Here is a 24,365-nt window from a genome sequence, read left to right on the forward strand (position 1 = left end):
TTTTAACTTTTATGTTAAACTTATTAAAGAATATTCATTTTAAAAGGTTTCAGTAAAGTACAATATTTAAGTAATTTTGATGTTTTAATTAAATATTAAAGGAAATTGATATATTGCTATGGAATGTTTCCATCTCACTGAAGCAGAACTTTCTGGCTGAAAGTTGCAGCATCTGAAAGTTTTTGGCCAGCCCTGTGAAGAGGTTAAACCTTCTAACTCATGCAAAAAAATCTTATGCCTTTCCAAACCCATTTAAACTCATTTTTCTTCTATTTTCCTGGAAACTTTACATTTCTACTCAATATGGACAATTTATTTCTACACTTTTATTACAGCTGAGGGGGCAAAGTGAAAGAAGGAGGATCCAGAGAATAAGTTAACAGTGATCCAAGAGGAACATCCTGCCAGAGTTAATCTCGGTGATTGACTAGGGAAGGGGCTACTAAAGATATATAACTTCTATATATTGGTGGTAATTCCAGAGCTCTGGCATCTAAGCAGTCCTGAATCCCATCCCAGATTATACTGCCATTTACTGCTTCAGCAATTACCTTAGTATTTGGGTGTAGGAGAGCACTTCAGTTGTGACCTGTTACTTACACTGTGATAGACAGGTTTAACAACCTGCTTGCTTGGCTTAATGGTGAAAGATTGCTGCTGGAAAGGTTAAGTGCTGAAAGTTCAGTCATTTGCACGTTTTCAAATTGTCTGTGCCTGAAGTCAGACACTGACTGACCCAGCCCCAGGGCCTGCTGCCCTGGAAATGGCCACGCAGGCTGAAGACCGAGGGGACTCTGGCTTCGTCTGTGTTTGGACGCTTCTGTCCTTGAATGGTGTGGCTGAGCGGAGCAGCTTGCCGTGCTCCTGACAGAAAGCAGGGGGAGATGCTCTAGGACTGTGCAGGATAAGCCCCAGCCAAACTTGGAGGCTGTTATACGCCAGTCTACTGGCAAGAGAGTAGTGGTGCTTGCCTCCGGGTGGTCTCGCTGCTGTGGGGAATGCTTTTCCAGGCTCTAGCTGGAAGAGAGGGCTGCACCACCCTTCCTGCTCTCATTTCCATGGCTAGAGCACCTTTCATCTCTGCTGTCAGAAATGGTGCTCAGGAAAATGTGGCTGGGCATAAATTATGGCCTTTCTGATGCAAGAAAATGCCTTTGTTAATCAGCTGTAAGGGTAATCTTCCAAGTGTAAGTCATTTGTTCATATCTAAGCTTGTGAAAATCCCTGGGTTGTAAGAAAACATTTGAAGAATGTATTCTTCCACTTATTCAACGTTTAAAAACGTGTCCTTGAAAACCGGACAACAACAACACAGCCTTCCCAAAAGTGCCAACTCTACAGTGTTCCAGTCTTCTGCTAGAGATGCTTGAATCAGTAAGTACAAAGCATGCATGAAAATGGTTAACATGATAAATGACAAACTTAGTGAGGGACTGACAGCAAGAACAGTGTGCAAAAACAGTGGGATCCAAGTGCCTTTGCTTCATCCCCAGTCTTTCCAGCAGATCCATGCAGAAAAGCCGCACATGCCCACATGGGAATACAAGAACCTCAGCAGCTCTTTGGTAAACAATTGCTGCAGATGCAGGCCTGCAAACCTCTTTCTGCTTCCTCAGTGCAAAGGACGTGGGGACTTGCACTGAATTTATTGAAGTCGAAGCAAAGACTCACTGAAACAGATGGAGGCCCAAGGCCTGCATTCACAATGTGTGAAAGGAAAGGGTTACAGAACTGGAACAGCCTTATTAACATCAATGCTAGTACTCAAGTCCTATAGGAATAATGTACATTTATAAATACTAAGATGACAGATTCTATAGGGCCCTTTGAAATTCCAAGCACGTGTTTTTGTAAGGGCTCAAAGAATGATTTTTGGCTTGATTTTTGTTTCATCCTGTGATTGTATATTACACTTTCTAGAGCTGGTTGCTTCCAGGAGACCTCAGAGACTCCGAGTGATCTGTGACAGGTAAGCTACCTGTAACGGCAGTGTCAAAATGGCCTCTGGGTTTATTTGTTTCTTTATGCAATCATTTAACTTGAAATGAGTTCTTTTGGCAAGCTGAGAAAGAGTGAGGTGGCTCTGTAGTAACAAGCAGATCTAATGTCAGCTAAGCAACTGATTCCAAGAGATCTCAGTAGAGGTAGGCACACAGTGGGTTTATTACTCTCCGAGGATAAGTGATTGTTCTCAGATAAGCAGCAATTCAAGGACATTACGTGCAGTTTTTTGAGGGACACAGCTAAGATTCAGAAGGTCCTACTTTCCCAGGCCGTCTTGCCCAGATCAAAGATAGACTTTGTGCTGTCCCATTTTTATTTTCTAGAAACATGCTGTAGGAACAGCACTCATTAGTGGTAAGGAAGACATACCAGGACAACATTTACTTGAGACAATGAAACAATCCCCTGATTAGTTAAGTGAGGAAAATTAACATTCTTCAGAAGCCAAAAGCAACAAGGCAAGGGCCATGGTTACACACCTCAGCTCAAGCAAGCACCAACACCACCAAACATTCCCGAGAGTGTGCAGGGAAGAGAGCATTTTTCAAGCACAGATGTACACACACATACATGCATATATGCCTATATAGATCAGTGAAAGAAATTTATAATGAGGCAAAGTGCCCTGACGTAGCTCAGAGAGTTATTAAAATAGCATCCCCTCAAACTGATTTTGAGGGGGCACTGGCACACAACAGGCTTTATAGATGCATAGGAAAAGGATAGACATGATCTGTCCTCAGGATTGTGTTCACGCACAGGTCAAGAATCAACTATCTTTTGTGGATGTAGCCACATTTTTCAGCAGTGCTGTTTATTATCTGTTCAGCTCATCGCTTTGGATTCAGTGCTGCTCTAGGCTGCCCTTCAGAGCTGGGTTTCCCAGACTCTGTTCTGAATTGCTGAACAAACATGCTGAAGTTTTCAGCAAAGCACAGGTTGCCAAAATGCCAGCCATTGTCACATGCATCTTCAGAAAGACACAAAGCTCCACATGTCTCAAACCCTGATAAGACAGGTCCTAGAACAGAACAGGCCCTCCCCCAGTCTGAACAAAGACATAACTATTTTCCTTGAAACTCTGCTCTATTGCACTTCTGCTTTTTGGCCATAAGCCCTTGGCAGGCTCTATTACCTCTGCATGCTGACGAGCTCTGGGCTGCACGAGGGCCTGCCCCAGGCCTGCTACAGCGTCCTTATGGCGGTATGGCCCAACGGCCACGTTAGCATGCTTGGCTCTCAAGAAGGAAAGAGCTGCTTCATGCAAGCTGCTCAGCCATTAGTCTCCACGGCCAATTAGGAATCAAAGGGGAGCTCTGTGCAGAGCTCAGCTGTCACCAGGAAGCCTGAGCAGCAGTGGGAGGCAGCGAACCATCTCGCTGCCCGGTGTGGCAGCCTGCAGCAGCAGGGCCCGAGGGGCAGAGGGGCTCGGGTAAGACCCTGCCACAGCCAGGGCAGCCCGTGGTGCAGCTCTGGTGAGCAGCCTCAGGCTGAACGCTTCAGCTCCCTGTCCTGTCCCTGCTCCCCAAACAGCAGGAGCTCAAACTGTTTTGCTGGAGGCGAGAATTCAGCAGTTACCTACCACTGTGAGGCCAGATACCTTTTATAAATGCTTAAATGCTTCTTAGACCCTCTCTCTTTCTTTTTTTTTTTTACATTTTATACCCTCAAAACAGAACTGCCAGCACATCAAATGTCCTGTGCAGGGAGGCGGAGCGTGGGGTGGGGGGATCCCGGCCCTGGTGTCACATGGAGGGAAGCAACGGGGGGGGGGGCAGAGGGAGGAAGCACAACAGGCTGTGATCCGATGGGCATCCTGATACTGAAACCTGATCAGAACAAACAAACAAAGTAAAAGCTGTAAAACTAAATGACCATTTTTATTTGTTTGCTTGTTGGTTTGTTTTCTCTCCTCCACTTCCTTGTCCCCAGCTGTGTGCTTCTCTAGGAAGCAGCCACTTGGCATTGGTATTTGCTGGGCACAGAGCATGTGTGTGTTGCATCTGTTTTAAAGTCTCATCCCGAAAACCAGATTCCTCCCCCTGAATCCCCAACACATTTTACAACCAGCTGCATGACTGATACTAGGGTAGGAAAGGGTATTTCTTTATTTTTTTAGTTTTCACCTCCAGTCTGCTCAGTGGGTCAGTCAGGTAGTTTTGTGCACTTGCACTTCTCATTGTAAATTGTTAACGCCAGCCTCTGACATTCCAGTTATGCCATGTAAAATGTAGTCGTCCTGGCAGCATTTGCCCTTTTACTCACAACCTTCTTTTTAAAAAATAACAATTTATTTTCAAAATTCTCCTGAAAAGATGAATCTGAGCCGAGATTGTCCATATATACTCCAGCATAATCAAGCTCCCATGAAAAGGCAAATGTCATGGGAGCCATATGTCTGGGGTAGGACCCGGATGCCCTGAGTCCCTCCGCTATCTCTGCCGTAAGCTCTGAGAAGGTCTGACTCCAGTCTGATTCTAGCTTTCTGGCCTGTGCTCATCTCCTGCACTTTTTCCTCCCATTTTCCTAGGCTGAGCAGGGTGCCAGCAGCAGAAGATCTGGCCTCCGGAATGCTCACAGCCTTCCCTCTGTGGCAGATCTCTGCACAAAATGCCCTTCTTCATGGCTTCTTCAGCCCTCTGCCTCCACAGCTCTATCAGGTGCCTTCTGGTAAGTTAACTCTTGATTTCACCTCACCAAGAATGACCTACTTCACATGCCATTTATTACAAGTCTCTTCAGTACTTTGGACCCAGACACTTTGTTTCTGCCTGCCCTCCTTCCCCATTCCTGTATGCTACAAAATTTACATCCCAGTGCAAATTCCACAGCTTGTTTTTCCATTTTCTTCCACTCGAACACAGAGTTAATAATAGAAGGGGACCTGGATGGGACGCCACCATGGTGCACTCTCAAAGCTGAGGTGTACGTGCTTTGATAGATCCTTTCTCCCCCATTCTGTAACCCCAGGGGCCCTGAGCTTCTTCCTCGGGCTGGCTCACGCTGTGTATTCAGTGTAACTCACATGCCAGTCCCTCCTGATGGCCTGAATTCCCAGCTGCTCAGCACGATGTGCTAGCCCCAATCCCCTTGGACCGCTCCTCCCGCTCCCTTTTGATGTTCAGAGGCAACAGCTGTTCCTCATACCCTGCCACACCACTTCTCCCCCATTTTACCTGCCTTACTTTCTTCTCCCCTAGCTGCCTTAAGCACACAGTCACACAGACACATCACACACAGACCTGACTCTCCTGCCCTTAGCTGAGGATAAATGCAGGGTCTCTCAAGCTCTGGGTTCTGTTCCTCACTACGAGAAGCTCCCTTGTGTTGGGGAACAGGCCAGAGAGCCCTAGCATGCTCTGTTGCCTCCTGGGCACCAGCTATGCTGGTTTGTTTTGTAGTGTGTTTTTTTGTGTTTTGTTGTTGTTGTTTTTTAACATAGGGGCAATTAAGAAGAAACCTTCTTGGACTGTGTTGTCAAGCTATTTGAAAACTTAATTTCTGGCTTCTGTGACATATCCCAAGTGAAGGAGCAGCCAGCTAGCATCTCTCCCAAACTGCCATCCTTCTGAAGGTGCTGTGTGTGTGCATGTGCAGGAGTGAGAGACATCTGCATTCCTTTTCTGTTCACCCAGCCACAGAGCACAAATCTACTTTGACACTTTCAGAAAAATGAAAAGATGGAATCTCGCAGGAGCCTGCCTGTGCCGGGGGGGGGAGGAGGGGAGCACTCACAGCAGGAGGGAAGTTGACTTTTCTTTATACATATAGGGTTTTTTCCATGCAGAGTTTAAATTATGCCTGATAAAAGGAGTTTCGTGGATGTTTCAGTTCTTTCAAACCCTCCTGGCTTCCTCCCAATTAAATGAGGTTTGTCAAAGCCACAGGGCTCTGCTGCTGCCGGAGAGGCGGACAAGCACTTCCCGCAGTGACATCTCCAATCCCCAAGGGAGAAGATGAAAGTGTCAGTGCCAAGAGAGAGAGAGAGTGTGGAAAAAAACAGGTACAGAGACAGTGTGAGAGAAAGGGAGAGAGTGAGAAGAAATAGAAGGAATGAGAAAACAGATTGGCATAATGTGTCAATCTCTCAGACACATTTCCAGAGAGGGGACAGATTCACCTGGGTTTCTACACCATCCCCTATTTATTATCCCCCATATTGCAGCAAGAAGTACCTTGTGGACAGGCAACTGCATGGCGTTAACATAGCAACCAACGTGTCAGGAGCAGAATCAAAGTGCACAGGGCTGAAACAAGTGCAGGATGGTCATGCAAGACCATATTCATGAGTAACTCATTAAGCCTGTAAAAATTAGGCAATTCTGAATAATTCCCCATGCAGCCACCCCTAGTGCCATAATTGTGTAAGACATCTGTTCTCTTGTGTCATGTTGGTAACACGCTATTTTGGAATTTAACTGTATCATTTTAAAATTCTGGTTGCTATGATAACAGAGTGCAGGTTTTAAATATATTCTGTGCCTACTTTGTTCTGGAGGATGCTGGCTATTAGTTCCCATCCTCTGAAGGAGAAAGTTAAAGCAGAAGGGCAAAGAATGAGCTGGAGATGAAAGGTGAAAGGAGGAGGGGGTTGACCCCAAGGTGTGTGAGAGAGTAAGCAGGAAACAACATCGGAAAAAAATAAAAGGTTCCCCTAAGAAATTATTTTCTATTGTTATGAAATAATTGTAGCCACAACTGTCCTTTTTATAAGTTGCTATGACAAGCTGGAAGCCAGAGGATATTTTTCAAAGGTCAATTCCTGGGAAAAAATAATTGGAGAAATCAGAGTTTTAAAAGATAAGAACCCCTTTGAATAGCATCTTGCTGATTACCGAGGGGAATGCGAACAGCCAGACACTGGCTGCTGCCCTGGGAATGGGGGTCGGGGAACAGGGGGCTCTTTGCTTTCTGGTCAGCTTCAGGAGTGGAGAACAGGTTGCTGTTGCTTATGCTCACCTGGGTGCAAAGTGCTAGGAAAAAAGAGTAACCCCTGTGGTAAGAGAAGACGACTCTCTGTCCCCTGAGAGCATTTGCTGTCCTTTTTCTGGCCTAAGCCAATCCCGAGACAATTATCTTTGTGCAGTGCAGCCTTGTGCTACAGCAGCTCTGATAAAACTTCAGCCTAACCCTTTGCCACCTGCTAAAGCAGACTGTCTTCTGTCCAATTAATCACTCCTGGAAGATGAGATCCTTGAATCAAGAAAGCATAAGCTGTGCTCTCAACTCCGTGTCAGCCCTGAAGTGCAAAGGGCCTCCTGAGAAGGGATCTCACTCTGCTGTCATGTCAGACACAGTAACCACTGCAGCTTATTATTCTTAGCTATAAATTCTGATTATTTCCATCTCTTTTGGTCTCAAATGCTTCAGAACAGTCTCACAGGCAGGGAAGGTGCGCAGTGCAACGTGGGATTAGCACCAGTGCGCTCCCAAGAAAACAGACTGTGAGGAGAGCTTTGGCCATGAGGCTGCAGGGCAACCCAGGCTAGGAGGGACTTGCCCCTTTTGGGTACAGGTGGTCTCCCCTCAGCAATTCAAAACCAGTGTGTCAGGTGATACTGTACTGTTTCTCCTAAAATTTCCTGTTATTCAGGCCTTCAGAGACAAGGAGGAGGAGGGATTTTCTCTTGATTCTGACAGAACACTGTCATTTTAGTGCCTGTTGCATCTAATTGTATTCAAAGCAAGTGTAGACAATGGGGAGGTTAAGGCTGCAAGCCATCGCCTACCAAAAATTCCATTTCCATTGGGATTAGCCAGCTCTGGTAGATGTTAACACAGGGCATGTATAATGAAGAGCTGGCTTTCAGACACCTTGTTTGGGTTGGCTGCTTTCCTTGTGTTCCCCTACGTAGCTGAAAGGTTTATACACTCACTTATATTTTTTGGCTTGCGTGCTTTGCCACCTCTGCATACAGAAAATGGACATCCTTCACTGAAAATCAGATACAGACACCTAGAAATTGAAGTTCTCACCAGGTGTATGAATCTGGTTTATAGTGTGACTGTAAGGGAATAAACCAAAGCTGGTGTTGAGTAGCAACTCGGCTGTCACTCCTGAACCAGAAGCAGTCATTTCTGTGAACTGCTAAAGCCAATCTTTACTTAACTCAGGCAAAACATCCCTCACTTCTCCTGGCCCGATCTCCACAGTGGTGGAAGATTTGCTTATGAAAATACCAAGAGGACACTGAGGTTTTGTATTATGACATGAAGCCACGATCCTCGGAAAGAGCCATTGCAACATCATGGCAGATGTTTCCAGGAAGCAGCGCACCAAGGGCACGGACCTCTAGAGATGTTGTCCTGCTTAAGCTCTTTGCTGGGAATCGGTCTGGAGCAGCCATAGTGCTTGCAGATTGCAGGCCCTGTTCAGGAGCACAGGGCGACGAGAAAGACAGGACAAGAAGGAAGGTTTCCTTTGCTCGTGCTCTTGCAAAAGCACAAGTGGCACAAAGTTTGGCCCACATGACATGTGGAAACAAAGTCCTACAGACATGGATCAAATGCTCTGACTCCCATTGATCTCAGGCCAGAGAATCTCTATAAAGGTCCTATTGTTCAGGGAGATGAACTGCTCTGGGAGGGAGCGCTGCCAATACCCTTCACAGAGGCAGACGCTATTGCGTCAGAGGTTGGCAGACATTTTTCTGTATTTTGTCTAACTGCAAAGTTATATCTGAGATTTCTTTAACTTACACTTTCCTTTTAACATTCTTAAACAAAAATCTAAGGAGATTTAGTTGTCTTCTTTGCTGTGAAAGACGTCCAGACTGGAACTCCCATGTACTCGTTTCCCATCTTCAGGTGCACTTCTGCCTTCACCCAGTTATCAGCAGAAAAGAGCAAATGGGGATGCAGTGATCAGATTTCTGAGGCACAAAGTTAAAGCTAAGTTTGAGATTATGACAGCAAGCAGCCATGAGCTTAGGAACTCAATTAGCCTGAAAGACAACTATCTCATTATCTTTCCTAAAATGATATAAATACATAAGAATATAAAAATTTAAAATAAACTCTCTCTCTATTGACTGTCTAGATGACTGAATTTCACTGCTCAATTTCTTTAAACACCCACTTTAGTATTTATTTATTCTAAGCGTGAAGCAGCTACGATAATTAGACTGTCAGATTCGGTAAGTTAATGAGGAGTCACTGGAGTGGAAGGTTTTGCATTTGTGAGATTGCTGAAGGAGAGAAGCTCCGTGCCTTCGCTCTATCTCTTTTTTCTTTTTCTTTTTCTTTTTCTTTTTTTCTTTTTCTTTTTCTTTTTCTTTTTCTTTTTCTTTTTCCCCCCTCCGCTGGGTGGGAAGGAAAGAGCTTGGCAGTGCATAGATCCATTTGAATCCTTTTGATTAGCAGGTTGCATTCCCACCACTGTTCTACCAAATAATCTTTTGCTGGTTGCTCCAAGAAAAAGAAAAAGAAAAAGAAAAAAGAAAAGAAATCATAGATGAGATTTCTAGAGAACGGAGACTAGATTAAAGAAATCCTTTTCCAAAAAAATCAGGAGGAATGGAGCTGTGAGAAATAGGATCCTGAATGAGTTCATATTGTGGGCAATGTCACAGAAGAGTATTAGCACAGTGAAGGAAAAGGACCTTTCTGCAGCTTCTTTAACCTTTCCCCCCCACCCCCCCACCCCCCCCAGGACAATCAGTGCTCGCAGTTCCAGCAGTGAGACTGCAACCTGAAATCTGTGACCTGTCTGCTCCTTACCAACAAGGCCATCTCTCAGAAGGTTCAAGCAAGTTTTGGTAGAAGGCAGAAATGACTGACTACTTCTTGGGTAACCATGTGGTTACCACTGCCAAAGTTGCTGCCATCATCCATAGCACATGAATTCCTCTGGGCACTGAAGGTGGGAAAGCAAAACCAATACCCAGAGCTGGATCACCACATCCCAGGCTGAGGACAAAGTGGGAAATTTTCTCACATTCAGAGGGAAGAGATTGCCAAGCCAGTGGCCTCCAGTGCACACTGCACAGTAGTGTGATGGGAGGTTTGGGTTTGTTTTGTCATATTCCCGAATCTCAGACAGTGCCCTTTCCTCTGATGCCTCCCCAGTCAAAATATGGTTTATTTTCCACATTGTTTTAACTGACCAAATTGCTTTTTTTGCCTTTGTCTATGTCTATTGAGTTCACATTTTATAGCTTACTTGTTTTGATTTAACACACAATGGAATTTGCTCAATGAAGTACCAGAAATGACAGAGAGCTCTACCCAGGGGGGAGAACAGCAATGTTGCAATGGATGTTATGACAATATGTACATTCTTCCACTGCAATGAATAAAGCCACAGCTTTACCTTTCTTGGGTTCGTCCTGTCTCACAAAACCCTGCCACGGTGACCCATTGATCTGCAAACTGGAGTTTCTCATTGAAGTCTTTTTTTCCTTAGCACTCCAAACAGTGTTGGTGCTAGAAGCAGACATTGGGCATTTTCTAATATAATTCAGTTACCCTGCCATAGGTCATACTTTGATTTCATCTGTGTCACTGTGTCAGCATAACACTGGACCAACATCACAAAATACAGTTTAGATCAGCCAAATTTATGATAAAATGTGCTTCCTATGTAAGTGCCAGAGCTAGGCAAAATCTCTGGTTTGTAACATCCCTGGTTTTAATTGAGCTGTAATTTAGTATGAGACACTTTAAAATGATGCTCCAGCATCATCGATTTTCATCTCCTTTTTGCTACAGAAAACCTCTATTACTCAAAGATCACTTAAAATCACTGTTATTGAAAGAAGTTACAGGAAAATAGCCTTGTAATATATCCTGTCTCTTTATTTACTTTGTGCATTTGTTGCAGCATGTGTCCAGTCAGTGTCGCTGGCTGGGTCTGTGCTTGCAGGGCAGACCTGGAAGCTGATCTTATGGCCAAATTTGCTTGACTTACTGCCTGCAACCTAGCTGCGATAGCAGGACAAACCTCAGCCACCCCTCTGTGCTTTCAAATGCATGTAGATTGTGTTTACTGCTATAAGATCAGGTCCCAGCACTCACTGCTCGGTCTCGCAGCCTCACTCTCTTCCATCTGTCCTCATCACATGGACAACAGCAGGCAGACAGGACAGCCTTGAGTCCTTTCGAGAAGGACGTGACATTGCCAGCACTGCAGCCAGATTGGATTTTGGAATCAGCCTGAATTCATTCCCTGCTCACCTGCTCGGCTAAGTGCAGACAGGGCGGCTGTTCACTCTGTGTGATCAGGGAGGAACTAATCCTGCCAAAAAAATGGTTGTCATTTCCATTAAAGCTTCTGGGACGACTCACTTGAGGAGGGCACTCATGCTTCAGTGTTTACTGAACTTGTCTCTGGCCAGTTTTACCTGATTTTGAGACTGTTTCACAAATACATAATTTAAAATAGTGAAACCATGAAAAAAGTAGGAGATCCTCTTAAGTGTTTTTTGTGTTTTTTTGTCTTTTAATATTAACCTGGCTTCAAAGTGATTGTGTTCCTTTGTGTTCCTTTTTTAGGCTGCTTACCGAACATACTAAAAAAGCTCAAATGTCAACTCAAGTTTTCTTCTGCAGTTAATTACAGGAAAACATTCTATAAGTAATGTTTTCAGATTATTAAACTTTTTTTTTTTAAGGCATCTGGATTCCTACATGCAAGCAAGGTTAAAATGAAACGGTAATTTTTTTGTCATTTTAATAGGCTACCAATGGAAAGCAGGGGGTTCTGTGTGCTTTTTCAAATCTAATCAGAAGTAGATAGGCATCTAAAGCACAACAGCCTCACGCTGGTACATGAGAGAATGGAATTTCCTGGGAACATAATAAAACTGGCCAGCCTTCTTTCATTGACCAACCTGAGTTAGGTTACAAAAACAGACAAAACCAAATAACTAAACATACCAGGCTCAATCATGAATCCGTAGACCCTGAGACACACAGTAAGAGACAAAACATCATCACAGTCTCTTCCTTGTTCTCCTTCTGGTTTCAGGAAGGGACCAGATAGTGCCAGGCCTCTATCCCAGAGTGATATACGCTCCGTGCCAATACGCGACCTATTTTCTACTCTGTTACACCTCCTTCCCTCTACCTGCTGAGAAGAAATGTATGGATCATTGGAATATGCTTACTTTGGATGAGAATGCAAAGGGAAAGCAAAGTAACTGAAGTTGCTAGTCCTGAGAATATTTGGCATTAGGATTTATTTGTCCTTTTGATTCAGGACTTAGGCCATGTACTTTTATTCTAACAGAATTCCTTTGCAACGGGCAGATTCTGCCCTCCATTATAACAAGGACATTTGAAATAACTCAGTATTGATGAAATGATACAAAATCTTTGCGCATATAAAATGAGGGCAGAGTATGGTCCAGGATGACTTATTTTTTAAATTCACCTTTCAGTAGAAGAAAAGCGTGCAGATGTCCTGCCTTTTGTTTTTCAGAAAGCAATGTCAGAAAGATTGACTTGGCAACGAAGATGTAACAGCAGAGTCTGGACACTGGACTGGCAGAATAAATGCAGCCATGTGTCACTTAATAGAGAGATCCCTGGACCAGCAGATCGATGTACAAACAGGACAGATGGGGACTGACAATTGAAAGAATGTAGAGGCTGATCCAAGGCTTACAGAGACCTGTCATTCCTGGGGTTTGCCTACAATCTCCTTCAACAAAAGAGCTCCTGAGGGAAGGAGGGGATTAGTCAAAAGTTCAGTGAAGTCTCCAGGGAAGATGGTTTCTTGGATAAAGTTGTCAACAAAAGGAATTGTTTAAGACTATTTGTTATAATTTCCTAGAGGGAGCTTCTGACAACACTAACAGGATTACCAGCATACTGGTTCCACACCAGCAGAGCATTAGACATATGCATTGCGGACTGGTTGCTCAGAGCTGAATTCAGGGGTCTTCTTATACTGGGTCCCAAATACGTGCACATGTTGATGAGCAGAGGGGAGATGGCAAAGAACTAAGATGAAGCCAAATACAGGCCATTTCTGGTCCAGCTGTTGCAGAGAGCCCTAGCTCATTAATGAGTTACCAGGGTGTTTTAATCTCCTTGATCTCAGGGCTGCTGACAGACTATGAGAAGGAAAACTAATCTGAGGTGAGTGCTGATCAAGATACATGAGGAAATGACCAGGAGCTCTTTCCCAGCTACAGTTACTGTGAAATTTCTCATAGAATTTTTACTGGAAGAATCAGAAAAACAACTTACTGCATTCATGTACTAGGCTGCTTGGTCTCAGTTATCTGGGATACTTTTTCTCACTTCTGGGACATCAGAAGCCAGAAGCCTCAGTGTAACCTCACAGCTGATCTGGAAGGAAAAAGGAAGACAAAGCTAAATCATTACGGTGTAGGCATGCAAACTTTCCTGAATACTTCTTATTCATCTGAGTAGTGTCACTGGCATGACCGGGGGAACTTCTCTGAGTAAGAATTATGCAGAGCATTGAGGTATTGAAACAAAACTTGTCATAGAGCTATGACAAAACACCAGAGAAATGTGTGGCAGCCATAGAAAGAGCAGGAAGAAGGCATTTTGTGCTAAGGAAGCTACATTTCTAGCCCTACCCCAGTCCACTGAGTGCTAACCAATCACTGCAGATCCGGGCAGGAAGCAGCACAGATGTTCATGTTCCCCTTTGCCCTTTCTAAATCCATAATTACAGAGAAAAAGGCATACAGGCTAGCTGCAGGCACTGCTCAGTTAAGAGCACAAGAATTATTCCTTACATTATTATCAGAGTCCTTAATGATCTCTGTCTTGATAAAAAAGCCAGCTATGTTCCAAAAGCATTTCTACCTCTAGATTGTATGGACCCAGATCTCCCAAATACCAGGCACTTTCAAAGTTAGTGTGGATGCCTGATTTCACTTCGCAATACTAAAATGAATTTTGTCTCAATATCAGGACCTTACACATTTCATTTGTTTTGCAATGAATCTGGAATTACTATGACCTCACAGCAGTAATAAGCAAGATCCAACTAGAGCCTATAGAATTCTACCTGGGCATACATCTTTGTGTCAGCTTCCTATGTACAGGTTTATTTGTGAAGAGAAGGGCAGTTGCAATCCCTTTTGAAGAAAAACAATAGCTCTTATGCACATTGGCACTGGCTGTGGCATTGCGAAAGCTTCTAAAAACTGCTACGAAAAGATGCTTTTCAAAGGTGGATTGCAGGCTATGTTGTAAGAGATAGCTCCCCACTTCTGAGTTACACTGAGTTACAACACTTCCCAGGTTCACACAGGGGGGTTCTGCATGCCTTTTGCTCTCTTGGAGATGTCAGCGAAGAGCAGTGAAGATGCAAGATCTCTAATGCCTGCCATGGTTATGGTTGGATGTCTGGTCCCAACTTGGGTACACTAAATGCTCAACATATGTTAAATTAAAGGATTTGTTATGCATGGACAGCAAAGAATCTAATGATGGGAACCGAAGCACTTTCCTCATGGTGTTTATCAGAACATCAGTGGTAAATTTCTTCTGCCCTGGAGCAGCAGAGAGAATGGCTTTGCTGTTTTTGCATAGCTGCTACCCCATAATGGTCAAAGCTCTTATGCTCGGTTGCCAAAGGGCCAAATGATACCTGCTACCTCTGTATCTCGAGGGTGGGAAAGCCAGCAAGACCCTGGCAGAAGGATGGGCTGCAACCCAGCACTCTTCCCCTGTTCATTAACCCAACATCGGAGGCCCAGTGCCCTAAATGTGTCAGACCAGAGAGAGAAATTGCCCTAGAACCACTCCTCTCCCACACTAATGGACTACTGTTTACATCAGGAGCACTCATCTCAGCAGATTTTCCATCCCCTGGCCTGCCCAATCTCAGGCACAACAGCTCTCAAAAAAATGGATGTAGTGTTGTAATGAGTCAGGAAGAGTGAACAAGACACACATCTGAATCCGTGTACCTACTTAGTGCCACCCAAAAAGGGGGTCTTGATTCCCCATTTCTCTCCCTGCTTATAGCATCATGATCTTTCTCTCTTTTGCTCTCTGGCACTTTTCTAATCCCTTGATGAGCTGATATAATTTACTAAACAGGTGGAAAATGATTCGCTCTTTTGCTGGCTTAGTTTTTCATTGCTTTAGTGAGCTGCATCAGATTATGAAGAGGTCAAACAAGTACCACACTTCATGCACGAATGAGTGTGGAGTGGGAAAGGAGGAGCACGGAAAGACCATGACGTTCAGACTCGTATCTCCAACCTACCCACATCCAGTTCTTGAGGGTGGTCAACCCCTGTCACATCTGGAAGTTTGGTGTTCTGTTTTGAGGTAATGACTGAACAGGTTCTGTTGAGTAAATGCTCAGTGCTGCTATGGTGTATGTGGGTCCATCTCAAACCTAGCTGTTTGCTGTTGAAAACCTCACAAAAAATCCCAGACACTGGTAAAGAAGTGCAGGACTGACCTTCTTCCAGAAAAACTGACTTTCTCTTGGCAGAGGTAGGAAGCCTTGGTAAAGCAGGTGACAGTTTATGAAGTGCACGTAAATGGAGATTTTTGTTCATGAGGGTCATCAAACAGTTTCTTCTCGCCACCTAATAAAAAATTAAAAACAAATTGAAATTTTGGAGAAATCCTTTAATTTAGAGAACATCATCTTTTATGCAAAGAGAGTTTAACAGCAGACTTAAATATTTGCTTTAAAAACATCCTGAAGTAAATGAAATAACTTTGTTCCCGGGCCAAGATTCTGTTTTACTTCAGGCCAGAGCAAGTTTGTTGGCCAAATTACATATCCCCAAGAAAAAAATCAGAGAGCTTTAACATTGGCAAAAGCCTGCCTGTAGTGGTACAAGTGGGCAATGCTCTTTAAAAGGGAGAAAAAAAAGCACCAAGAAAATCCCCGGTGCAACCCAGCACCGCATTTGGGGAGCACAGATGAAAGCCCTGATGTGGGTCATGTGACAGGTGTCACTTCAGTAATGATATTGGGGCAGAGATAAAAGTCCTCGCCGGCTGCTCATGTGACACAGCTTCATTACTCGCACAGCAGGTGGTCGAAGAGTCTCAATGCCTGTATTTTTTTATTATTTTTTAATTTTTTTTTTTATTCTGTGATAATGAGAAAATGTTTAAACTTCCATCCCTGTGTTTAAACACTTCTTCATGCTGACAGCAGCAGGAGATCCCTTGATCAGCTGTCAGATTGAAAAGTGCAATTTTTCTGGAAAGTAAACAGCGTGTTTGCCAGTTGGAAATCATTTTCTGTTTGTTGGGACTGCTCGTCGCGGAGTGATGGAGCCATGTCACTGCAGCTGACAACTCGGCAACAGGGAATAGAAAACAGCCTGAAAAATGTTTTTTAGACTCTGCCTCTGATAACAGGAGCCTGAGATTTCTGACACTTCCCTATTGTTATCGTGTGAAAAAACGCCATTTAGGGACTGCTTCTGAAACTTTTAAGGCAGCGTCTCAGTACCAGTGTGAATATGTGGGGCCTCCTAAAAGAAGCTCCAACATTTTAATAAAAGCTTTCAGAGAGAAAACCAAACAGGACACACAAAGGAACGGAGTGGGTGTGGAGACACACGGTGGTGGAGGTGGCCAGGACTCATTCCCAGTGAGCGAGGAAAAACAACAAAAAAGTCTCCCCATATTAGAAAACACTTCCCAGCTCTGATGTCACAGAGGCTTGGGGAAATCAGTGGGAGTTTCAGGTGAGACAGGGAAGGCAAATGTGGTCACAAGATTACGCCAGTGAGCTCAACCTAGTCACGGGGCTGCCCGGGCCGGGCTGAAGTTGGAGCCCAGCTCGGCTCTTCTTCCTGAGTGCCCTGGAATCCGGCTAAGTGCACTCTACAGGTTAACCACATTTATTTCTTTTCCTATTAGGCAAATATCTTCTCAAAGTCAATTCTCATGAAGAACAAGAGATACAGATATAATGCACATAATTTTAATTAAAATTAAGGTTTGAATGTGCATATGCAGAGGCATAAACAGCATTTTTCCTATGCAGACACAGACAACATCTTATATGCAGAATCAACAAATCAACCTGATTTCAACACTGGGAAAGTTAATGACTCAGAACACGGCTTGGATCGCCTATTAGATATTTGCAGCAATTACATTACGTGGAGCCTTGGTAGTCTCCCAACAAACGCTTTTCCCTGACGGCTGCGCTGCAGTGTCCCACAGGTGTGCTCTCCTCTCCATAAAGCTCCCCATGACGAGCTCCCTGTGTATTACATGTCATGAAGTTTTGCCTCATTAAAGCGGAAGGCTCGATGCCCCGTTGCTATCTCACTTGTACCAGCAAAGCCCTCGAGCTGCTGCTTTGCTTCCAGCTCAGCACTGTGCGCAGCCCAGGACAAGGCCCCACGGCCTCTGGGTCCCACGTCGGTGGCACCCCTTCCATGGGACAGTGACAAGGACAGCGACCAGGGATGGGGATGGGGAGATGGATGCTGCTCTGCTCCCGCCCAACACCCAGGGAACTGGGGGCAGGGCTGGACAATCAGCAAAAATGATCCCAAGCAAAAAGATCAGATCAGAATCTGGCCCTTTGTTAGCAGTCATTAAAAAACATAGCACTTTTAATAGGAGCTTATTCAATTAGCAGACTAACAGGCTCCATCAGATAAGCAGGGGATTTCCCTGGGAATCTGAGTCACCGTGGCACATAATGCTGAAGCGGCTCCAAACCCTATGATTAACCCTCTCCACACTGAACCAGACCAAGAGGCCAGATCTCAGGAACGGGGTTATTCCTGGATTCTTAAGGGACAAGGAAAAGCTCTCTGCTGTGTCTCCAAGCCCCTGAAAGGTGCCAGCGCCGAGTGTGAGTCACATATGCTGGAAGGAACCAGGAGGATCGTGGCACCAAACTGTAACTGCTGCAGACAGGAGACTCGCCTGATCTCTGATAAACACGCTGACATTTGGCAGCCTGACAGCTTCACAGTTCCATAAGAGGCTTCCTAATTAGAGCCTGGGTGAGAAATAATCCACAACTTGAAGTTTGTCTCTAGCTTCCTTGCTGTACTTTTTTCCCCTCCTTTCTGCGCGCTTTCCTCCTTTTCAGTGTTTTCTCTCACACATTCTCAGCACATCCCCTCCCTGCAGGCGGAAGCTGTTTGAAACAACAAGCAGGAGAAAGGTTAATTTTTGCCTGTCCTCTCAGCTCAGAACAACTCTCAACAAAAGCACCCCTCTTGCATTCCAGCGTTGCCCTTGAAGGAGACTGGGAGATAGCGCAGGGGAGAGGACAGGACATGTTGGAGTTTATAATGAGGCAAAGTACAACCAGTCTGGAAGGAAACCAAAGCAGTCCCATTCATTCCTAGTCAAACAAGTAGGGTAAACCCAGTGCTCCTAGCAGCAGGAGAATGGGGACTCTGGGTTGGGATCCAGCCCTGCGTTTTGCTTTGCTCCTGTTGCCCAGCTCCAAGCAGCCGGCCCCAAACAGCCTTCACAACATCCTGAGCCTTTCAGCTGGAGCCAGGCTCTGAGTTTAGCACTGCCTTTAAGACTTCCAGTACAGTGGTGCTGCTCTGTCATAGCAAGACCTTGATCCAGCTGGTCTTACGACGAAATACATTTCAGAGATATGAACGGTTACAACGGCAGATCTTTCAAAGCTACATCACATTCCACTCATTTACCCCATCAATCCATATTCCCTGAATAGTTCCAGAAAAACTCCAAATGCAATAACCTATGAATTTGAGATTATATTAATGAGCAACATCTGCTGAGACAAGTATAACTCCTGCACTGCATTTATTTCTTAGGGAGTTACTTGCTGATAGTGGGATTGTTTGTTCTCTGTTAATATCCCAAAGTCTTTTCCAGGGTAATAATATGGGTAGCAAAGTTGTTCAAAGACAACAACCAGTATATGCACTCTACAATAACTGGGATACAGACACAAACACCAGAATCCACATTGTATTAGAGGGTTTTCTATTCACTATTCTCCTCAATTAATACAATATTCCCTGGGTAGCCACAAGAAACAGGAAGGAACTTGAGATTCTCCACATACATCTCACAAGACAGCTCTGTGTGTCACCACCATTCAGCAGGCCCCCAGATGATGACATGGGACCAATACCTACAGATATTTAACTTTGAGCTCTCTTGAAAGGAAAATAAATAAATAAATATTTAATTCAAAATAAGCACTTGAAGCTATTTCCAGGACAAACATTTTTGTTGCTGAGATATACTGGAAGATCAGTCCTATAAAGAGGATTGGGGGGTCCTTGAGGAGTGTTCTCTTTGAGGTTTTCCTCTGTGGGCTTTGTTGTAATTGCTGATGACCAAGTGTTTCACATGCAGGAGATCTCTATGTATTGTACAGCTATGAGAAGAAATACGGACCCATATCTTTGTGCTGGGGAGAACATCCCTACATGAGGACTGGAAAAGTTTGCAAAGTCATTCTTGGCTGTAATGCCTGTACTGCTAAGATACTGAGGCTGAGAAAATTGTCTGCTGAACAGGTATTTTCAACAACCAGATGTCTATGAAGTAAGCAGAGCTGGTCCCCGAGGTTCTAACTTTAACAAACTCCCTGAATAGATTGTAGCTGTGTGTTTTGTACCATTGCTTTCCACAAAAAGGAGTATGGATTAGTACACTCTATTTATAGAGCCCAACCCACGCACTTGCTCGGAGCACCCCTGAAGCTGAGGGAGATGTAGCCGCATATGTAGCCAAACACCACCTCCAGGGTCCATGTAGCATCATACCAAAATTCCGCCTTTCAGCATAGAAGAAACCTTGGGGAAAAAGAAAAAAAAAAAGCAGACGTTGTGCTGGACCCAAAATAGCTGGCCCCATCCCTGCCCTGATTTTTTTCATGATAAATCAGTAGAGATGAAGACGGAGGAGAACATAGATGTGGGGAAAAGCTCTTCTGGAGGGCTGCCTGTGGAGGAGATGAGGCAGGGCTGGCTCTGGCGGCTGACTCCTTGGGTGCCCGCACTCCCTGTCACTGCAGAGTGGGCATGAAGGCCAGAAGAGCGGCATTTTACACATGCATGCCTGTTGGATATGAACCATTTTAAAATTCAGATGAGTCAGCTGCCATGAAGATTAGTCAGGGTGACATGGTGTAATACCACAGGAGAAAAGAAAAAACATGGATAGTTTTCAATTAAACTCCTTTTTTTTTTTTCAGGGTTTCAGTCATTTAAATCCATTTTAGACTAAGTCCTGAAATACAAATACAGTCTGGAGGAATTGCTTTTAAAATATATATTTTTTTGAGGGATTAACTCAAGTTGATAGATTTAGTCCGCTTTCTTAATTTTGTTCATTTCAGATGTTTAAAAAGAAATTTAAAATAAACAAACAAAATCCAGTCGAAAATTTGGCAAGGGCTGAATCCTTTGGGCACAATTTTCCCAGGAGAAGCACAGATCTCTGATAAGCAACAGCAAAGATGCCGCATTTCACAGCTGCAATGCAGATCTGTGGCCTCTCCAGAGACTTTCACACTCTAAACAGGGATTTCTTTAGTTTAAATGCCAGATCCGCTGTGGTCCCAGTGGAACTCCAGAGGGGCATTATCTAGGAAAATGGGGCACGTTTAATCCACTCCATCAGTAATGCAGAGAATAGTCTCAATATTTGTGAAAATCAAAACCAGGCGTGATGAAAGGTCCTTCATGTCTTGTGTAGATTAAACATCACTCGCCAGCCTTCCCCAGGCAGCTGGGCCATAGTTTGTTTGCAGTATCTCTGTTTATGATATATAGGTCCTTCGGTGTCTGGATGTAAGCAAGTATGAGCTAGAAAGCTGGCCTGACTGGGCCATTTCCTGAAGGATGTGCTGGCAAGTTGAGTTGTTTGATAACCACAGGTGCAAAAGGAAAATAACAGCTCTGTGCAACACAGTCTAATTTTGGCTTCACCCTTCTCACTGGGAATGGCTATTGCATTTTCTGTGCAGAACCTTCCCTGCTAATGAGATCTCAGGCTGTTTTACGTTTTGAATGGAATTAAAATAAAAAGGATGAAAAGATTCTATGGCCTCTGAACAGTGTTCTTGAGTTCATCACTGTGTGATGGTACTACCACGGCCAGCTATCCCTATAACTGGGTCAGGAACAATCCAAAACACAATGCTATTTCATACATCTCCCCCAGGCAAGTAGTGCCTGCGCTGATGCCAGTGAGCCATGGGGTAAGCTGCACAAACTTGCATCCTGCAAGTGCTGCAACGCTGCAAGGCATGCTGCTCTGACGTGCTGAGGGCTTCTCGCCCGATTCTGTCTGCTTTTATACAAGAGCCTCTCAGAAGAATTGGACACAGACCTGAGAGATGTCATTCACCTGAAAGCAGATTATCTGCAAGAGATGTGTGAGCAGGGATGCTGACCGTCCCACCGTGGATCCTGTGCAGAAAGGGCCAGGAGACAAACCTAGAAACAGATGTGAGGCCCCAAGCTCGAGCCGCATTTGAGGCTCCTGCAAGCAGAACAAGGAGGCTGCTGTAAGGAGGTGACCTGAGACCCATAAGCTCTTTGGAGCTGACAGAAACCCCACAAAGCATCTGCCCAGCCTGTGGAGAAGGGACCGTTATGGTCTAGACGCGATGAATGTATGCAGACAGGTCACCAGCCCTGTGTTTTCAGGGAGCTGCCTGCCTGTGCCAGGCTGCACCACAGCCACTGCCGGAGGTAAATTCTGCTCCACTTGCTGCAACTTTGGGAAAAATGGGCAGGCCTGGAGGGGAGCATGCTGGTGCCAGACAGTGCCTCAGGCAGCTGTGGAGGAGGTGCCCCTGGAAGGGCTGCCCTTGGGCCCCGGCCAGGCGGAAACATCCCCTGAACACGGCCCCTTCTTGCTCTGCCCCTTCCCTCCACAGCAAGCGCTCCTGCATGGCGTTCCCTTCGGTTTGCACCAGCGAGGGTGGGAGAACATAGCCTCATCTCACAGACTTCCTTCCACCCACCTCTGCTCTGGCTCTGGCTGAAGTTTTGGAGGGATGCGGATCGGAGCAGCCAGTCTCCAGTCACTGGTGCCTGTGGCAGTGCCCATTCGGTGAGGAGTGCCAGCTCCTGTGAGCCCCAGCTGCTCGGCAGGAACAGCGCTGTCCCCCCTGGGTCATAGCCTCGGTCGTGCTTTGTGCAGGCTGATCCTCCCGCTGCCGCTGAGGAGGGAAGGCGAGCCTCGGGCAGCTGTGTGAACCCCCCAGCGTGATCTCCACGTTCACCAAGCATCCAAAGCACTTTCAAGGGGCTGAACAGATTCTTCCTTGCCAGTACGATTACAGCTCTAATGAGATTTGAAGCAAGCCATTTCTTCTAAACAATGGTGCTATCTCATTCTACCCCATTTAGATGATAATCTGCTCTTCCAGATATTAATATTTTCATATTAATGTAGATCCTTTTATCCCCATAGCTTAGAACTGGGTTCTGATTGATTAATAGCTGGTTCCCTCTGGACTAGGGGAGCAGGATGCTGCGTTGTGACGAGCTTAATAACTCTCTGCTCCCCATTAGTAAATCACAGGCTAGCACTTCAAATTTGCTGCGAGAATTGGGTTGACTTTCCCTCATCCCTTGAAGCATCTTAGGTCTGTTGTGCAAAACTCTTTGCTAACAACCTTGCTTAAATGAGCCAAATGCTCTGCTACAGGTTCAGCCCACTTGACTGAACTTTTAACAGTATTTCAGGGAGCAAGGGCAAAAGCAGAGCTAACAAATTTCACTGGCTTTTCCAATCAAATGGTGCCAGGGCACTTTTCTGGAGGCACCAGCAATATATAACACCCAGCAGAATTAATGTATTTATTATTTTAGAAGAGCTCATGTTTTTTTAATGTCTCCCAGTTTGAAGGAAGGGTTGAAAGTAAGGGCAGCCTATTTGCATTGTGAATAAAGTTATCTGCCTCCTCCACCCCCCAGAATATGCAGAAATAAATGCCTTCTAATGAACCCTGGGGGGCTGAAGCTTTGATATGGATCTTGCCGGGGGTAGAGTGGACTGGGAGAAGTGCTCGCCAGACTGAAAGGCAGCATGGCATGGGGGGTAGGCAGTCTTCCTCAGAGGGAAAGAGAAGGGAAATTGGATTATCTTGCTAGCAGTTGGTGTTTTTCTGTCTCCAAGAACTTACAGATGAGAGGTCCCAGTTGGGAAGTTAAATTCAGCCCTCTGCAAACAATAACGTGTTTTTTTTTTTTCCTCATCTGAATATAAGAGATGATCCTGTCCAAATTCTGGAAACTTTGTTCTCTTGCTCTGGCTGGATGCATGTGGGTAAAGAAGAAAAACTGCAGGATTTGAATTTTGGTTTGGTGGCTGTTGAAAAGTGTTCACTATGTGTGTTTGTGTGTTTGTAAACACAGATTACTCTTTGAATGTGACATCTGGCTTTCAAGGAGCTCCCACAGCAGGCAGAATCACAGCAGTATACACTTCAGTTCCCTCAGACAAATCTATTGTAGGACTGTGTTTTGCAGTTTACAGCACACCAAGTAAGCTCAAAAAAACAACAAATGCAGCTGAAGCCCCTTAATAGAGACAATCTGGTTAAATGGGTTGCTTTCTGGGAACAAATTGTTGAATAAAAAGAACACCCTGGCAATGGGAAAGTTTTCTGCGCTGCCAAGAGGTTCCATAAAAAGACCATTTTACAGTGTTAACCCGTTCCCTGTACAAGCCAGAGCATACCACAGAGGATCACATGCTGCTGGGAAGCAGCAGCGCCGAGAGCTGAAATACAGCAGCCAGTGACAGAAATGGAGTTCGGCATCCGGGGTGGCTGCGCCTGCTCCCTGGGCAGCAGCTAGCAGGGGATGGTGCCGCAGGGATGCCAGAGGTGGCACCAGACCAAGCAGCTCTTCCCTGGCGTGCAGACACAATGGTTTCCTAGCAGAGGGGGCTACACCAGAGTGCTGAGCAAGCTCCTGGGCATATGGGAAGTGCCAAGGGAGAGGCAAAGGGAATCAATGGATTTCTGTGCTCTCCCACAGGAGGATAGCACAGAAATGATTCTGCCAGGTAACTTGGACAGACAGGAACAGATCAAGACCTAAAGTTGTGCTGCTGTTGGTTTTCAGTACCAGGATGCTACACCGGTAAGTTTCACAGGGTTGCAGCAGCCTTATGCAGAGTCCCAAAAGCAGCATGTTGGGATGATTTGCCCCGATTACTTGGGGAATTTCTGCAGCCTTTTTGAGAGAGGAATTTGTCCCCCTCCCCCTTTCTGTGCAAAAAGCAGGAGGACCGTGACATGGAGAGCACTCTGGGCAGGCTCTGCTATCAGGCTGCAGCTCCATTTTTGACTACGCAGCCGCTTGCGTCAGCTGAAGCAACCCTGCTCCCCTTCCCCTCCCTGCTGCTCCCTGTCCATGCTCTGTACCACCAGCTATGCCAGCACGCTGGCTGTGTAGCACATGGTGAAC

The 24,365-nt window shown here is 45.1% G+C and overlaps 1 protein-coding gene and 1 long non-coding RNA gene across 3 annotated transcripts in view; one reads left to right on the forward strand and one right to left on the reverse strand.

Moving 5' to 3' along the window:
* The window catches only part of CDK15 (cyclin dependent kinase 15), a 35,303-nt gene extending 24,837 nt beyond the window's left edge, over positions 1-10,466 (forward strand). The window contains 3 exon segments of the mRNA XM_040561451.1: positions 1,921-1,969; positions 4,535-4,674; positions 9,656-10,466. Coding sequence (XP_040417385.1) covers positions 1,921-1,969; positions 4,535-4,674; positions 9,656-9,765 — 299 coding nt within the window. The 3' untranslated portion in view covers positions 9,766-10,466.
* Positions 10,467-12,400: 1,934 nt separating this feature from the next.
* LOC121072156 overlaps positions 12,401-24,365 on the reverse strand; it is a 145,762-nt gene continuing 133,797 nt past the window's right edge. Inside the window, exons 7-9 of one of the 2 annotated variants that reach the window (XR_005821033.1) lie at positions 19,614-19,727; positions 15,404-15,533; positions 12,401-13,299 (exon numbers count right to left, since the gene is read on the reverse strand). This is a non-coding gene — a long non-coding RNA (uncharacterized LOC121072156). Of the gene's footprint in view, positions 13,300-15,403; positions 15,534-17,748; positions 18,074-19,613; positions 19,728-24,365 lie in introns of those variants that run through there. The other variant, XR_005821034.1, reaches the window with a different exon arrangement.

Source organism: Cygnus olor, chromosome 6, assembly GCF_009769625.2.
Source record: "Cygnus olor isolate bCygOlo1 chromosome 6, bCygOlo1.pri.v2, whole genome shotgun sequence".
Classification (NCBI taxonomy): domain Eukaryota; kingdom Metazoa; phylum Chordata; class Aves; order Anseriformes; family Anatidae; genus Cygnus; species Cygnus olor.